This window comes from Equus przewalskii, chromosome 15 (genome assembly GCF_037783145.1).
Source record: "Equus przewalskii isolate Varuska chromosome 15, EquPr2, whole genome shotgun sequence".
NCBI lineage: Eukaryota > Metazoa > Chordata > Mammalia > Perissodactyla > Equidae > Equus > Equus przewalskii.
In genome coordinates, this window is record NC_091845.1 from 39535198 (window position 1) to 39553189 (window position 17992).

The 17992-nt window shown below is 54.5% G+C and overlaps 1 protein-coding gene across 1 annotated transcript; it reads right to left on the minus strand.

The window, feature by feature from the left end:
• Positions 1–71: 71 nt before the first annotated feature.
• Positions 72–15649, minus strand: P4HTM (prolyl 4-hydroxylase, transmembrane). Its single transcript, XM_008523926.2, has 9 exons — positions 14590–15649; positions 14289–14370; positions 5421–5611; positions 4476–4572; positions 2917–3079; positions 2155–2340; positions 1348–1438; positions 1017–1140; positions 72–523 (listed from the first exon to the last, which is right to left on the minus strand). Exons 1-9 carry the CDS (start codon positions 14917–14919, stop codon positions 303–305), a joined length of 1485 nt encoding a protein of 494 aa, XP_008522148.1. The 5' UTR covers positions 14920–15649; the 3' UTR covers positions 72–302.
• Between the last annotated feature and the right edge of the window lie 2343 nt (positions 15650–17992).

Below are 17992 nucleotides of genomic sequence, written 5' to 3' on the forward strand. Positions count from 1 at the left end.
TGACTCTCGCAGCCTGCTCCTGGCGGCGGCCCGCTCTGCCTGGCCCAGTTTATCTCCCGCCAACCGGGAGCTTTCCGGCCCAGCGGCTCAAAGCCGTGTAGTTTTATTTGATGGGGCAGCATGGGTATCTTTACACATTAAATAACATGAATATATGAACTGCGCCCTAATCGCGGCTGGAGACGGGGATGGGGCAAAACATCGGCCAGGCCTTTGGCCTGCAGCTGGACAAGGGGGACGGTAGGGCCCCCGACCTTGGGCAGCGGGCAATCTGCAGCTGGAGGTCGGGGCCGACACTCCCCTCAGAGCTCGACGCGCGCGTCGCGGTAGGCCCGGTCCAGGGCCCATTCCGGTTGTGAGTCGGTGCCACCTTCGCGGGCCAGGCGCGCCATCTCCTGCTGGAAGAGCGCCTGCCGCGCCCTGCTGGGGTCCACATTGATCCAGTTGTTGGCGATCCACTTAGTGCCGCGCGTGACCAGGCAGCCACCGTGCAGCGAGTAGTCATCCACGTCGCCCACCCAACCTAGGAGAAGAGGATGATGTGAACAAGGGAGAGGACTGGAGGGAGTCTAGGCTGGGCTTGGCTTCATACAGCCCAAGGGCATGGCAAGGGTGGACCTAGCTGTGCGCTCCTGCAGCGGCAAACATCTGGCCCCAAGGCTTCCTTGGGGGCTCAGCATCTCTCCCCAACTAATGCCTTGTCAGCACCACTGACCCTCAAACCAGCTTGCTGCCAGGCCTGTCTATAGCCCTTCCCAGCCTGGATTGGTGAGGGACATGTGTCCCCAGCCCCAGTGAGCTGGAAGGCTTGGGGATCAGGGAATCACAGGGGTTAAGATAACCTAGGAGGCTGCACAAGTGCAGGCCTTGGAAACCACTGAGAATGGTTTCTGGGAGGCACTAGGAGCAGAAAACCATTTGCAGGGCAGCCAGAAACAGCCCACTAGGGTGGCAATCGGTGCTGGGTAAAGAGAACCTTCCCTCAAAGCACGCCTGGCCTGGCCCAAGGCACTCACCTTGCCCATCAGGCAGGTAATTGTACCAGAAGACAGCTGTGCCCTGCCGAGGCTTGACACGCAGGTTTCCCTTGTCACAGTGCCTCCGAGTGTCACGGAGGTCAACGTCATCCTGAATCAGACTCTGTGGACATCAGGGTGGTGGGGTTTTCAAGCTGCCCCCACTGTGTGGCCAGGAGCCAAGGCCAGGCAGCCAAAGGTAGCCAGAGGGAAACCAGTCAGAGGTACCCAGGGGTCCACTTGGGCCCTCATCCCAGGTCTGGAGGGGTATGTACTACGTTTGCCCAAGGCCCTGCCATCCCACCAGAGTAACAGACCTATTGGCCCTTACCATTTCATCGTAGGTTCTGTTGTCTGCTACAGGAAAGACAGTCTCTCCCCCACCAGTGACGTTGTTCAAATAAAACAGCACTGTCATATAGCTGTAAGGCAGGAGGGCGATTGAGCAGGTCCCCAGCTGTGGTCACCCAGGGGGCTTATCTGTGGGCAGGATAAGCTGCCCAGGTTTCCAAGGGCCAGAGGGGCAGGCCAGGATCCGTGACTACAGGGCAGGTCAGTGCCAAGGTGTCCCTAGTGCATTCTTCTTCCCACAAACCCAGTCTCTTTTTGTGTCACAGTGTTTTTTGTGGCCAAAATCACAGGTGCACTTAGTTAAATTACAAGGCCCTGACCAAAAGCCAGCTGGGAAAGTAGGCTAACAGAAGCAGCAAGATCATGCAGAAGGGCTGGTTGCGCCTAGAAGGGGCCGAGCCAGAGCAGCTACGTGAAGAAGAGAGACCTGCCTCTGTGCCTTGGCAGGGGAGGCAGACACAGCTTCAAAGGCAGAAGCTGACGCATCCAGCAGTGGAGGCAGAATCAACATCCAGGGGAGGGGGCAGAAAGAGCTGGGGGTCCAGCCTTGCCCCTTGTTTCAGTGTCTGTGGGTACCTCAGTCTGGCCACTGAGACAAGATGGCCATCCCTTTCCTGCCACTTGGTAAACAATCTTGGAGAGAGTAATAGGGGTATCCTTGACCAGGATGACCCGATGCTCTCCTGGCCCCATGCCAAGGGGCATACCCACAGGGCAGGACTGTGCTTGTGTCAAAGTGGTGCTTGGTCTGGGAGTTGAAGGCAGCCCCCAGGTGACAGGTACTTGCCGGCAGGAGGTTTCGAAGGGTACAGACTCGTTGGCTACCAGCTTGGTATGGGAGCAGACAGTCTCTGGGTACACGGGTCCGCTGTCCACATGGGCATGGTAGTGGCCTCCCTCGCCATACCGCACAACCTGCAGTGGCTCGCTGAGCTCCACGATCTCAGGTGACAGGCGGGTGAGGCGTAGCACCCTGGTAAGCAGTGGGCATTCGGATGGGCAGCCCCATACAAGTTGGCACCCTGAAGGAGCCGGCCAAGGTGGACCCTGGGCTTGCCACAAGCTCCACCCTTGCCCACCTCCCCTGGAAGCCCCTCAAGTCCCCCCAGCCTGGCCAGTAGAAGCAGGGAGGGGCTAGTCATGATGAGCCTTCTCCCTGGATGCCAGAGACACCCACTGGGCCAGAAAGATGAGATTTCCACTAAGCTGGGGGTGGCAATCCCCCTAGGAAGGAGGCTGTTTATCTCAAACCCCTGGCTACTCAGGGGCAGGGGATCCTGTGGACAGAGATAAGGGCTCATTTCTCTAGCAGAAAACAAACATTCCATCTGTTTCTAATCCCAAATGTATACTGTTTGCCGACAATTAGGGCTAATTTGCCTTTGTTAATTGCCTATCGTTCAGTGCATCCCAATCCTGGTCTAACAGGTGGAACTTAATCTTGACTTGGCTAATCAGTTCTGTCCTCTTGGCCCCAGCCAAGGACTTCTGTGGGGGCTCTGCACAGTCTTCTCCTCCTGCACCAGGGAGGACAGCCTCAGGTGCTCACCTCTGGCGGATGGCACGCATGACATGGTGGGCACCTTCACCCTGGTAGAGCCACGTATGGTGGCTGTTCCGCACTAGCTCGCTGGCCTCTGCCTTGTGGCTCCTCATGTACTTGTGGAAGTCCCGAAGGTCCATGTCGGAGAACTCCTGTGGGCTCAGCACTCCTGCACAGGGACCCAGCATCAGTGCCCACCAAGCCTCTGGGGGGAGGCCACCTGCCTACCTACCTGCACCTTCCTACTTACCCCTGGCCTCAGGAGCTGGGATGCCACGTGCACCTGTCCCCCAACCTCGACTCTTGGGTCAGATGAACCTGGCTTCTTTCACATCAAGCCCTTACTGGAAGACCCAGAGAAGTTCAGTGCCTCAGTTTGAGCCCTGATTTGGCCCCCAAAAGGAAGGAGCCCAACCCCTGGTAGATTGGCCAGAGCAGGATCTCCAAAGTAAGCTTGAGCTATATGGCCAGGACTGTAGGCCAAGGACTAGTCCTGGCCCTCAAGCCTGGCCCTATAGAGCATGGTGGCCACCCTCCAGCCCTATAGAGGGTGAAGAAAGAGAGCAGTCAATGCTCAGTTTTGTACAGAGCCTTCCACACTGCAGGGTGTAAGCTGGGGCCGATCCCTGGCAGTTCCCTCATGACCTCAGGTCCCATCCTGGGTGAAATATACCTGGCCAGTCCTGCCTGCTGGGTTATCAGTCTACCTCAGCAAAGAAAGCCAGGCCACTCTCTCAAATGAGAACACTCTCTCCCTGTTCCTGGCCAACCCAAAAGCAGGGGCTCCAGCCTCTTGGGGTTCTGGAAGAGTGGCTGGTGTCTTTGCTCCGTGTTATCCTGGCTGACCCAAGGAGACACCTTCCACCCTTTGGCCCAGATTTCTCTGAGGGGGACACTCAAGAGCTGTGAGCCTGTCACCAGCTCTGTATGGGGCAGTAGCAGCATGATGCCCCTCCCACAGGTCCCAGCCAGATTCTTCACTCTGGGTTCACGAACCACAAGGCCATTCTTCGAAGTCCTATTTGACTGTTATTATCTTCCTCAGTTGGTCCAGAACTTGGGCATGAGGGTGGTGACTACACCTCAGAAATCTGGGGATTTTTACCAAAGGGAAGTCCCCTGCCCACATCTGCCCCCAGCAGTTGGCATGCTCCAGGTGGCGAAGAGAAAGGCAAAGGAGACACTGGTTAGACTAGTGAGGTTGTCTGCTGGGGTGGACCCCATGCCCAGCTGGAGAGGTGGATGGATCAGGGTGAACAGCCAAACTCAAGCTGGCCTCACTGTCCCTTTGCTCCTGCTCTACCCCCTCTGCCCTCTGCCGGCCAGCAACCCTACCTTACCCCAGCCTCTGCCTGATGAGGTCAAAAGGGTGTCCAAGAACTGTCCTCTAGACTGTCACCAAGGGGAATGGGAGGGTCTGACTGTCGCCTACTTCCTAGGGGTGAGGGCAAGGCTGGATCCTCACCTCCTCATCTATGGCTGCTCCAGAAGCTAGGCATAGAGGCTATCTGGCTATAGGGGAAGGAGGCTCACAGGGACAGAACTGTGGTGAGGTATGAGCTTACCATCACCATCAGGGTCAGCCTTGATTGCAGAGTACATCTCCTGAATGTTCTCTGGAGTCATCCACCGTCCATTTCCCAGGCGAGTCTGGGCCAGGACCTAAAGCACAAGATGGTCCCTCAGTGAGGTGGCCCCAATGATGGAGAACCACCAAAGTGCAGACAGCTGCCAAGTTCTGGCTGTAGGGCTAAGGGTGCAGGTGACAGGGCATGGGCGAGGACACAGGACAGAGCCTGAGGTCCCTGAGCTGAAGTGAGGATAGGCAGAGTAGCCCAGAGGCTCTGGGGAGGAGACCAGGAAGATAGTCAAGAGACCTGAGGGCCATGGGAATTCCCAGCTTTGCTGAGACTATGGCCTCCATGGGGAGCACTGTGGGCTGGTAGGAGGCAGAGTGAAGGATAGGCCTGTGTCCCACTCAGATACCCTAAGTGAGGTGGGGGAGGCCAAGGTCTGGATTCAAAGAGGGAACAGGCACCAGGGGCAGGCCTAGCCAGGGCATGACCATCAGCCCCTCAGGAAGACCAGGCTCAGTGGGGCGCTCTGTATACACGAGGGACTCCACACCCCACCAAGACCTCTCTCAGAAGCCTGGGTGTAAGGGACATGCAGAGAGAGATGCAGACTTCTGGCCACATCAGAGCTGCTACCCCATCCACCATGAGTTCTGGGGACTTCCGACCATGGCATCAAGGAATCCAGACCACAGATGGCACAATACCTGGGAACTGTGGCAATAAATGCTATCACCCCCAGGTGGCTTCTCCTGCTATCCTCTGGGTTTCCCAGGGCAGCAAGAGGCTCTCCAGGGAAGAAAGGGCACCCTGGGCCTGGGCATGCCCAAAGTGATCTGAGGTAACATCTGACTCTTGGGGCCAGGGCTGAGCAGGACAAGTGACCTGGCCATCAGAAAGACAATGCTGGCCACTCCCAGAACCTAGGATCCCAACCTCACGGAGCTGCAGGCGACCATCGCGGTTCTGGTCCAGCAGCCGGAAGAGGTCCAGCTGGCTGACCTGCATTGTGCCCATTGCCTCCTCGTACTCTTCAGTGGGCAGGATCTGGCTGCGCTGTAACCCCTTCATCTGTGCCAGGTGGATGATGAGCCGACACTCCTCATCACTCAGGAAGCCAGGGATTTCTGCCAGAAGAGGAGGTGGGTGAGGCCAAGGACTGAGCCAAGGCACTGATGCACCCAGTACCTTCCTCTCTGCAGAGTTCCTGGGGTACTCCCTGTCCCCTGGTGGTCACCACGTCAGGAGGACTTCACATACGCCTTTACATCTGCTCTGGACTCTGACCCCAAGGTTGAGTTGTCCTGCAAAGACTGGCCAGTGCCTGGAATATGAGGCCTCTCTCTTTGATGCTGAGAGCACATATTTTTCAAGGGAGGCCTGGGAGGTGAGTCAGAGCTAAGCTGGGTATAAGCTAACCCACTCTGGGGTGGGACTGAAGCCCAGGGGGTAGATCTGAAGGGCAGAGGGTTGGCCTCCACTTCTTACTGGGTATATATTTAAAAAGTGGGGGGATGATGGCTGCTTTTTGCTTTCATTTTTGCTCTTCAGCACTGTTCAAATAAAAATGAACAAAATGCAAGATATTCAGTGTTCCAGGCCAGCCCTTGCCCTCCACTCTCCTGCACAAGTGGGCAGGGTTTTGGCAGATGCTCTGAGAAGATGCCCCAAGTGTCCTTTGCTTTGGGAATGCTTATTCCAGGCCTCTAAACCCAAGTAAAGGCCAGTGAGGCCTGGGGCTTGCCTCCAGTGGCTGGAAGCCCCCACCCCAGCTCCACAAGCCAGTTGGTGGAGATGGAATGTGAGCCTCGCACTTGGGGAGCCCACATCCCAGTGGCCCTAGGCACTTCCAGGACAGGAATCTGATCCCTGCTTCATTCTCTTGTTTCTGGGAGAGAGGACTTCCTTAGACAGGGGACATGAGGCCCACAAAGGAACTGATTGGAGGAAGGGCCATGCTGCCACTGTGACCCCTAACTCCTGCCACTTCTCTGGGTTATACTGCCAGCATGAAGTTCCAGTCATTGCAAAGAGGAAGGAAAGTGGCCATTCAGAGCCAGGATTGGAGCAGTTTTTAATAGTAATCACAGCAGATCACACTTAGGTAGCACAGACTGTGTCCAGCCCTAAGCATGTCATCAACTCCTTCATCCATATACTCATCCTAGAAAGCCAGGCCCACTAATGCTCCTTTCTTATGCATGAGGAACCCCAAGCACAAACACATCAGCAACTTGCCCAGGGCCACCCAGGCTGTTGTACTCCAAAATCCATGATTGGATTCAGCTTTCATGGGCAGGTGACCGAGATATGATGACAGTGAGGACAGGCCTGCTTGACCCTGCAACCTGGCAAACCCAGAAAGGGTGTGCACCATCCACTGGGGGACGGCGCTGTTGGACAATGCGTTAGAACAAATTGCTAATCAGCAGAGTCACCTCATGATGGCTTAAAAACCAAATAAACAAGAAAAGTAAACCAGAAAAAGAAAAGAAAACACAGGCCCAGGTTTCTTCAGTTTATTAGGTGCCGGTAATCCACAGGCCCAAAGGAGATGCCACCAACCTCTACAGTGTCCCTCTGTGTGCTAATCAAATGCATGCTGGCCTACCCAGGTGGGTCTAAGCACCTGGGAGCTGGGCAAACCTCAGCTTCTGGGGTGTGGGTACAGCTCTATAAAGCCCTCAACCTCACCCATTAAGACCAAGGCAGAGGGGGCCGGCCTGGTGGCGCAACGGTTAAGTGCGCATGTTCCGCTTCTTGACGGCCCGGAGTTCGCCAGTTCGGATCCCGAGTGCGGACATGGCACCGCTTGGCAAAAGCCATGCTGTTGTAGGTGTCCCATGTATAAAGTAGAGGAAGATGGGCATGGATGTTAGCTCAGGGCTAATCATCCTCAAAAAAAAAAAAAGACCAAGGGAGAAAGCAGGTGATGAGGGCTGTGACTGCTAGTGGCACTTGGTAGTGCTATGTGGTGATGATGGGGCCCATTCCCCAAGCCATGGCGATGTGCCACGACATTGGCTACACAGAGATGCAGCTGCCCGACTTCCTGGACCATGACACAGTAGCAGAAGCCAGCCAGTAGTCAGTCAGCTGGTTACACCTGCTGGCCAGGGAGTGCCACCCTGATGCCCGCCTCCTCCTCTGCTCCCTCTTTGCCCCTGTGTGCTTCGACAAGTAGGGCAGGGGCTCGCAGGTGAGCTCCCAGGTGAGGGCAGGAGGCCTCTCCTCAACCAGGGCAGGTTTTGGCAGCTCTTCACTAACCATTGCTGGGTGCTGACAGGCGCGAGGAGGAAGAGGAAGGACTGTTTTGTCATGCTGTTCCTGGGACAAAGGAGACACAGACCGGGGACTGCCAATAGTGAGCACTCTTTGTCTAGACCCATAGATCAGCAAGGGCTCTTAAATGTCAAGATAGGGCAAGTGGGCAAGTTGCTTTAGGCTGGGGAGCTGGGAGCCCCTCTCCAGTGTGGTGTGGAAACTCTGTCTGCCCGAGGGATCCTGGACAAAGACGGAGCTAAGGATCATCTGGTGGCCTTTTCTCCCAGAGAGTCCAGAGATCACAAGGCTGATTCCTCTTCCCCAGCCTAACTTATCACGTGAACAACAGTTCCCTCAGTTCCTTCTTTGCAGAGTGAGGACCCTTCCCAGAGCCTCAGGGTGACCATGACAGTAGGAGCAAAAATGGGCTCTTTCAGAACTCGAGGATCAGGCCCTGCATTCTGCCAACCTCAGCCCTGGCCGGAAACTGCAGTGTCCTGCAGGCCTTTCAGGACAAGACGGAGGGCCCTGCTTTCTCTCTCCAAGACAAAGAGTGAAGGCCTGGAGTGCAGGGCCCCTTCCATACCCCTCTCCCAGGCACTAGAGGTCCACCTGAGCTGGAGGGGAAGGTGCATGGGAAAGCTGGAAAGAAAAAGTCTGGGCCACAGTAGGAAGGGTGGGGATATATGACAGAAGCACTGGGAGGGGGGATGCAGGGCTGCGGGCTGAGATTCTAGTAAACAGAAAGCCAGGCTGCAGGGCTGTTGCTAGGTGACCAGGGTGTCAATGCCCAGCAACCTCGGAGTTACTGGCCTTGCCTCACTGTTAGGAGCACCCAGAGGCCCCATCCTGGAGTTCACGAACCCTAGTCCTGAGCGCTCTCCGCCCCTGACCCTTTCCCCAACAGGGACATCTACCCATGCCGCAGCCTGTGCGAGGCAGTGCAGGCCAGCTGCGCATCCATCATGGCCTGCTACAGCTACCCCTGGCCAGCCATCCTGCACTGCAGACACTTCGCCAGGGGCCACGGCCTCTGGGTCACAGCCATCTCCAAAGGCTCCCACCTGGACCACCAGCGTGAGTCTCTGTATGGCTTCTAGGCTGGTCTTGCCCGCCCTGGGCCCCACAAGCAGCGCCCTACCCTTTCAAATCACTCCCGGGGAGGATCAGGTCTCTTTGGTGGGAAAGAAAAGAGACTGCTCACAGCAGCCGTCTGTCTCAAAAAGGGTAAAGGAGAAGGGGAAAGCGAAAGGGACTGGTGCTGATGGCCTCCCTCCCCCACTGCCAGCTCATGGGAGCCTCACTTGGTGCCTCCCCCTGGTGCCACAAGCCAGCTGTGGGACTGAGAGTTGCAGGATGCCCACTCATCCAAGGAAGTCCTGGACAGGCTCTGCACCAGCAATTTTGGTGAGCCCCTACTGTCCAGCACCTCTTACACCTTGGGAGTGCCTTCATTCCAGCTCCTGGTTTGGTGCTAAGGCAACGAAGAAAGAGGGGATACACATATGCTGTGCCTAGCTAAAGCTAAAAAATAAATTCCTTTAGGGGCCGACCCAGTGGCACAGTGGTTAAGTGCGCATGTTCCGCTTCAGCGGCCTGGGGTTCGCCGGTTCAGATCCTGGATGCGGACATGGCACCACTTGACAAGCCATGCTGTGGCAGGTGTCTCACATATAAAGTAGAGGAAAATAGGCATGGATGTTAGCTCAGGGCCAGTCTTCCTCAGCAAAAAGAGGAGGATTGGCGATTGGCAGCAGATGTTAGCTGGGGGCTAATCTTCCTCAAAAAAAAAAAAGAGCTTGGCACATAGAAGGTGCCAATCAAAAAATAAATACACAAAAATTCCTTTAATAAGCATGGGACATTGCTAAACAACAACAAAAAATCTGCTAAGGAGGGTGGCATCCAAGAGGACAGCTCTTCTCTAGGACCCTAATTCCAAGAGCATCAGACAAGGGGGTTTGATTCACCAGGTGGAGGGGATGGGGCATACTTCTAGAGGCTGGCTCATCAACCCACCCCTGATCTCATTCAGCAGTGAAGGTTAGGCTCTCCTGGCGCAATGGATCTTCCTCCAGCCCCTCAGACTGTGCCCTGGGCTCACCTAGAGGTGCTGAAGGTGGGCCCACTGCCCCCCACGGAGCTGGCACCCACTCTTCAACACTGGCTGCAGCTGGATGCCACATGTGTTCAAAGTCTCCTGCGTGGAAGGCATGCTGGGACCTATGTTCTGAGTGGGGAGGTTTAGGGCCATTGGCTGCTGCTAACCACAGCCTATGCTTGGAGCCGGGGTCACCAAAATCTGCAGCCGGCCACGTGCAGGTGGCACCATTACCAGCCCCCGAAACAAAGGCTAACACAGGCAGGACACGCCTGGGATTTGTAGCTAAAGCCTCTGCAATTGCCATGCAAACTGTGTGCTCCCCTGGACACACATAAAACTCTCTTTGCATTGCCCTCCACAGATATTTGCAGGCCAGAGTTCAGAGAAGCCCCCAGGTTCACCCAGGAATGGCTCAAGCAGTGCAGAAGCCCACTTCAATGGTCACAGCTAGGGCGGCCCGTTCCTGAGCTGGTAGTGTTTTGCCTAGACAAAGGGGCAGACTGGCTCTCTGGCAGCTGTGTGTGCTGGGAAGGCCAGACCACTTTTCTGTCCTTCTCAGGCCTGGGATGACAGCCTGGCTAATGCCCTGCTTCTGCTCACAAGCCTCAGCACCCCAAACTGAGCCTCAGGGCAGGCACAAAGTCTTGCGCTACGCTCACCCTGGGCAGCATGCTACTTGTCAAGTCCCAGACAGACTCAATTATATCTGCCTGACCTTTACTGAGTTCCAGAGGCCAAGCAGCAGGCCTGTGCAACAGCAGGGGAGTGGGGAGGGGTCCGTGCAGAAAACTGCATTAAGCTGCTTACAACCCGGAACTAACATGCACACTAAAATTCTTTCCCTACTTATGGGCTTCTGGTGTTTGTCAAGAGCACCGTGGTCTTAAGTAGCTGCCTAATTGTTTTCTTAAGCTGAAAAAGAATACATCTGGAAATCCTATGATAAGTAGTTATGGTTTTAAAATAGATTGTTTTGTGTACTGGTGTCAATTACTCATCTACCTTAAATAGTTAAGAAAATGGACTAAAACTCTTGCTGGCCCACTGGAAGTGCCCCCCTGCTGCTCTTGAAGAAGGTGCTGAATCAGGAGGCACCTGCCCAGGGTGGTGGTGGAGGCCACTCTGGGCAAGCAGACAGGTGCTGGACTGGCTGCAAGTGCCCATAAGCCCCTCCGGCAGGCCAATAATTATCAGCAGGAGACACAACTCTGGCCACTGGACCCACAGCCAGAGCAAATCAGGCCTCCCGCACCTGCAGCTCACCTTTAAGGGGCAGAGGCACAGATGACAAATAAATACAGAAGATAGTTTCCAGTGATGCTAAGTGCTGAGAAGAAAACCAAGCAGGCTGATGTAACAGAGGGCCTGGGAACCTCCTAAGACCAGTTTGAGGTCACAAGAAGTCTCTGAGGAGAGGATGTCCAAGCAAAGGCCTGATGGGGCTGAAGGCACCCTCTGTGGGAAGAGCCAGGTCTGAGACTTCTGGTGGAGGGAACCACACATACAAAGACCCCAAGGCAGCAATGAGCTTGATGTCCAAGAATCAGCAGGGAGTGGAGTTGGGGGCGGCAGGAGATTAGGTCTGAGAGGTAAGAGGGCCTTGGGGCACCAAATAAGACTTAGAAATCAAAAGGGAAATCCTGGAGACTTTTAAGGGAGGGAGTGATGAGACATGATCTGCTGTTTAAAAACAGAATGAGTGTGGTTGGGGTGAGGTAGAGGGAGATGTGAGCCACATAAAAGAAAGCAGTGTCCCCACGAAATGACCATGACTCAGAACTGGAGCACGTCCCTTCTGAACAGAATGGGACAAAGTCCTCAGCTGACTTCTGATGGTCCAAGTCCTTGGGAAATGCCTACCACAATCAAGCAGGTATTTGCCAGGACCACAGGGTGGGGCCACTTGCCCCACTTGCCAAATGTCTTTCGGAACAAAGGTGGGAAACAGGAAATGTTCCTCAAAGGGGGAGACTGGAGATTGCATGGGGTCTTCCCTGTGAAGCGGTGGGATTCCCTTCCACAGAGATGGGAGGCACCTTGGGGTAGAACCCAGTCTCCTCACCCCAGCTTACATCCTGAACACCCACCCCTCGAGCCCTGGCATCTTAGATCCCTGAGGCTGGTGGGTCACAGGTTGGGAGCCAAGAGCAGCAGGACAGAGGTGGCAGAACCCATTCTCCTTGAGCCATGCCTGCCTCTTTAGGGCAACAGATGGATGGACAGGCAGGCACAGAAGACAGACAGATACTCCTTCTTGGGAGGAGGCTTCCTTCTTTGGATTCACCCAACACCACAGCACTCAGGAACTGCCCCTTCTTGGACCCCCTCTCCCCTGTGGTTCCTCTGCCTCACAAGTGGCCTTATAATCACTGATCTCTTTTTTATTTGTCTCACCTATTTCACCAGGTAGCAAGCCCCAGGACATTCTGGGTAAAACCTGGGACATCTTCCACCAACAGACTCAAAGGTAATGTAAGAGTTTTGGAGGAAATGAGGACCAGAAGCAGGAAGGTCTCGCTGCAACTGCCCAATTCTCCTAATCATGCCCTTTGTAATTTGTCTGAGGAAACAGAGACCCGGCTCATGGCTTAACCAGAACCAGTTTACCTTTTGTCAAATCTCTTCTGCTTCCTATAATTTACTCTTAGTGACTTCGGGTCTGGCTTTCTCATTCTCTGCTTTGTAGGATTTGGACACAACAAGTTGCATGTTAGGGGGTTAGGGTCAGGGCTTATGGCCTCGTGGCTCACTTAACCTAACATACGTCTGAATTAAGTATATACAGGTCCCCAGAGGGCTGATGCGAGAACGCACGCCCCCCTCAGATGTGTCTGTTCACAGCAGTGTAATAGTGATGGGGTGAGCGTCGTTCCCTTTGCCTGGATCCCCCTTTCCTGACAGCCACCTGGCTTGATTCCACAGCTCCTACAGGTCTTGACTCAAATATCTTTCTCAGGGAAGCTCACACTGGCCACCTAATTAAAGAGTTTCAAGCCCAGCTGAAATTCTGCCTTTCTTGTCTGCATTCACTTATCACCATCTGACACAACATGTATATTTATTTATTTGTTTATTTTTTGTCTCTGTCTCTTCACTTGAGTGTCAGCTTCAGGTGGTTATTTGTGTGTGTGTGTGTGTGTGTGTGTATTTTTTTCTATTTTGTTCAATGTTGTGTTCCCAGCACCTAAAACAGTGCTTGGCACAAACTTCAACATTATGCAGTACTAATAATAATAGTAGTAAGAGCCTTTTAGGGCCCCTCTCACAACAGGACTGACATCATAAATTATTTCCCTTCAAACAGCTTGCAAGTGAAATCCTTCTCACAAGTCTAGGCATAATCCCCAACCAGGACCCTCTGCCCTAGGGGTAATGGCATGTGCTCAGACACTCTGCTTTGGTCCCCAGCCCCCTCCTTAAAAGCCTCTTACCCACTCCATCCCCAGCAGTAAGGAAAGGCCTCAGGTCTGCAGATAAGTGAGTCACTGAGACCGGGTGTCCAGGGCTGGGCTGGGCAAACCTACCCTGGGCAAGGTCACGGGTGTGGAGACCCCCACCTTGTTGACACTGGTGGTCTTTGAAGGACTTCAGAGTCCTCACAGCTGCACGTTGGCTTTAGAGTACAGGCTCCAGAAGCAGACTGCCTGGGTTCTAATCCTAGCTTCACAACTGAAGCCGCTGTATGAGCCTGGCCAAGCAACTGCAGCTCTCTGTGCCTCATTTTCTCATCCACGAGCCTGAGGGTGGGCTCTATGCCCGCCTCACAGAGGGGTGTAAGAATTAAATGAAATGATCATATGAAGCCTAGAACATAACAAGAGCTCAGAAAATGTGAGCTATGATGCTGGTTCCAATTGAGACTACCCTGGAAAGCTTTGTCTACTACAGCTGTACACAAGACTCCGTGCTAAGAATCCCAGAGTGCTGGTAGCAAAGGCTGGTGCCCCAGTGCGGCAGGTTTGGGGGCACCAGTTTATCCACATTTGGACAGCCTCCTTCTTATCAGACCACAGGCCCCACTTTAGGAATGAGATTCCTCCTCAGAGGTCCTGAGATTAGCTAGAACCTGGTTATAGTCTCTCCCATCCTCCCCTCATTCTAGAAAGTGACGGAATTAATGATGGTAGGGAATGTCCAAAGACAGTTTCAGTGAAATGTTTAGACACTAGTCTCAGGGTACCATTGCCCAGCCTTGTGATGGAAGGATCAGCCACAGAGGGTAGGGGTCAGAGAGTGAAGTGTGAAAAGGTCACCCTGTAACCCTACTATGGAGGTGGGGGCAGGTACCTCACTTTGGGAAACCTCTGAGTGGAAAAAGAAAGGGCTACCTTGAAGCAGCCATTTTCAAAACACAAGTCACGTGGTCAAAACGAGCCTCAAGGCGGCCAACCGAACCGCAGCCCCTGACCCTTCCCAGGAGCGCCCAGCAGACTTACCGAAGAGCAGCGGCTTGAGGCTGAGGGTTCGGATGAAGTGATCCCTGTCGGCGACCAGCTGGACCTTACGCTCGTGCCCCACCTAAGGGAAGGGGGCACAGCGGGCAGCTCAGGAGCCAGGCCGCGCCGCTAGAGGGGGAAGGCGCCCGGGCCCAGAGCGCGGCGGCAGGCGAGTGAGGGGTTGCGCCGGGGACAGGCACCGAGCGGCACGGGGAGCAGCGTGGCGGCCCTGGGCTGAGCGCCGGCCGTCACGGGCTTGGTCGTGCAGGGCCTGGAACATAGTGAAGCAGGGGGTCCTCACCTTGATGCCCTCCAGCCGGGTGAGGGGACCCAAGGTTGGAGCGGGCGAGGGGCCCTGGGCGCGGCGCTGGGGCCTGGGGTCGCTGCCCTCGTCACCGTTGCTGTAGTGTACGAAGAGCAGCAGCGCCAGTACGTTACCCAGGTACAGGTGCACGAACACCATCAGCACTAGGAAGTAGGCGCGTGAGCAGATGCCACGGGGCTTGCACAGCGGCCGGACAGGTGCGTCCTCGCAGTCGCCCAGCCCTGCCGCTGCTTGGGCCTGGTCGTGCTCAGGAGTAGCCCACTGCGGATTCGGGACCTCAGGCCTCGGGCCTGCCGCCGCCGCCATGGCGCTCAGGTCGCGCGCGCGCCCAGGGGAGGGGCCGCGGGGATGCCCGCGCGCCGCGCGGTCGCCGGGACAACCGCCGCAGAGCCCGCGCGAGCCGTGGTCACTAGGAGTTGGTGCTTGGGGATGCTGCGTCCGCCAGGAGCTGCCCGCGCTCGCGCTCTGTCCCTCTGCACCTTGGACCCCGGCCCACACTGGAGTTTCTCTTCCAGAGGTGGGTTATCGTCAGGCGGAGATGCACACTCCCCAAGATAGAAGCCGACCCCCCCCACCCCCCCCCCCGCCACCAAGGTAGATGCAGACAAGAGCAGCACCATTAAAAACAACCCCACTAGTAGTTTCTCCGTTCCCTGGTTAAGACGCACTTCCCTCCTCCCAGAAAAGTACGGTCTGCGTTTTCTCGCTCCCGAGAGTGGGGTGGCGGCAAGGAGGAGGCAGTGCCAAAAGATGACTCAATACTGCGGCAGTTTTGGGGCACCGCGGAGGCCGATGACTGTGCATGTGATGGTGTAGGGCCCACGGCTTTCGGCACTGACACCAGTGGAGCTGTCGGTCTGGACCTCCTGGAGAGGTCTGCAGGAGTCAGGCTTTAGGAGGAAGCTGCCTGATGCTGCAGGGTCGCATAGATGGTGGGACCCAGTCTGAGGTGATCCGAGAGGGCTTCCTGGAGGAGCCCTGGCACCACGAAGATCAGATCCCTACCGGTAACCCGCAGGAATGCAGCAGGTGCTCTGACGCACAGGAACATTCCTTGCCTCAAAGCTAGCACATGTGAAGGACGAGAAAGGGACTTTTCTATAATTGAGACAACATCGCCTCAGAGGAAAATTAAATTCAGATTATGGCCAAATATGGAGGTGGGAGGACATATCAGTGGCCAAGTGCCAAAGCCTGGGCATTTTTGTGCTCCCTGTTCTCCTAGGGTTGGGTTATCCTTAAGCAGAGATGTACACGCCCCAGGGCAGAAGCTGACCCCCCCAGGTGGACATGCAGACAAGAGCAACACCATCGAGGCTGGTCCCACTGGTGGTTCCTCCTTACCCTAAGATCCCCCCACTCGCCACTTCCTCCCAGAAAAGTGGAGTCTGCATTTTCCAGTCTCTTCAGTAGGTCAGGCCAGGGGCTTCAAGGGCGGGCCCACCTCCTTCTCTCCGAGATTCTACACACAGTGCCAGGTTTCACCAGTATCCAAGCACATGGGTGCATCCACTCATCTAGCCACTCTCAGGGACCATCTTGTCAATCTCCTTAGGGTAGTACAGAGAAACACTGCCCAAGGAAAGGAGAGGTTCTGGACGTTTCCAAGGCGGGGAGAGGGGAGCAGGTGGCAATGGGAGCTGTTGTGGCTCAGCCAAAGCTGGGATGCTGACCAAACACCAGTGGTCCAGCATCCCACTTCAGATGGAATGGGAACTGACAGCTCTGCAGGCAACCAGGCAAGCCTGGACTCTCCTTGCACAGAGGCAAAGACGGAAGCAACAAGGACCTGGCGCCTTCTCCCTGAAATGAATTCCAAAAGAATGGAATGGTTGCAGAAGAAATGTTTCTGATTCAAATAGATGAAAGTTCTATTACCAATTTAGGAGTGTTCCCATTTCCTGCAGTTTGTCTTTTATCCACTCTAGTTAGGTCAGAAGTGTCTCAATTTCTGAGTACAATAGTACAACAAAAACGAGTAAATTTTTCCAAAATTATATGAATCTTCTAAGTTTTTTTTTTTTTGAGGAAGATTAGCCCTGAGCTAACTGCTGCCAATCCTCCTCTTTTTGCTGAGGAAGACCGGCCCTGAGCTAACATCTGTGCCCATCCTCCTCCACTTTATACGTGGGACACCTGCCACAGCATGGCTTTTGCCAAGCCATGCCATGTCCGCACCCAGGATCAGAACCTGTGAACCCCTGGCCGCCGAAGCGGAATGTGCGCACTTAACCGCTGCACCACCGGGCCGGCCCCTCTCCTGTTTTTACATGTAAATACCAACCAGTAAGAGTCACAATTTTACCAAGATATCGTGGTTTTCTGGTACCCATGAATCAATGTTGAGACCATTTACTCCTTAGCCTTTTAAAACATATAATTAGGGCCGGCCCAGTGGTTAAGTGTGCACGTTCGGCTTCAGTGGCCCGGGGTTCGAAGGTTCGGACCCAGGTGCAGACATGGCACTGCTTGGCAAGCCATGCTGTGGGAGGCATCCCACATATAAAGTAGAGGAAGATGGGCACAGATGTTAGCTCAGGGCCAGTCTTCCTCAGCAAAAAGAGGGGGATTGGCGGCAGATGTTAGCTCAGGGCTAATCTTCCTCAAAAATAAATAAATAAATAAATAAAACATATAATTAGATCACCACAAAATTCCCATATTCCTTAAACTATCTTTCTGAACTCCATTCTCCTACATTTCTATTACCTATATCTAATTTGAGTTATTCCTACTAATACACACAGCTCCTTCACTGCTAACCAGACAATCGAAGGCAAGCGGGGGTGGGGTTGGGGGACTGCCTCACCCCCTATTTCTGCTCTGCCTGCTCTTTGGCTGTGGAAATTTCACAACCATGTCATAAACTCTTAGTTTCTTGGCTTTTTAAACCTATGGCCCTCTCACCACTCAAGCTGACTCACCTCATGGGGGTGGCAGTCCCAACCTTGATTGCTGATACAGTCAAACTGGGGCCTTGTGCTGAGCTGTGTTCTATCTGTATTATAAAAATCAGACTTTCCACTTTCTAACAGCAAACATGTTTTGTTTTGCCATTTACTAGCAGCAGTGACCTTGGGCAAATTACTTCTCATTTTGAACAGCTATGTAATGTGGACCATGAGAGCACCCACCTCACAGGGCTGCTGTGAGGACTAAGTGGGTATGTGTTCAGTGACCGTTAGTGTGATTGTCTTGTGGGGACAGGGACTGGTCTAACAAGCTAAGATCAATGGCTGTGTCCTCAGTGCCCAAAATAGAGCCCAGTACACAGGCCCTTCAGCCTCTGGTCTTGCTGCCTCTGTGAAAACATTCACTAGTGACCAATTCAGTCTGTGTCTCGTGTTCTGCAGGCTCTTGAAGGATAAAAGCCCGTGTA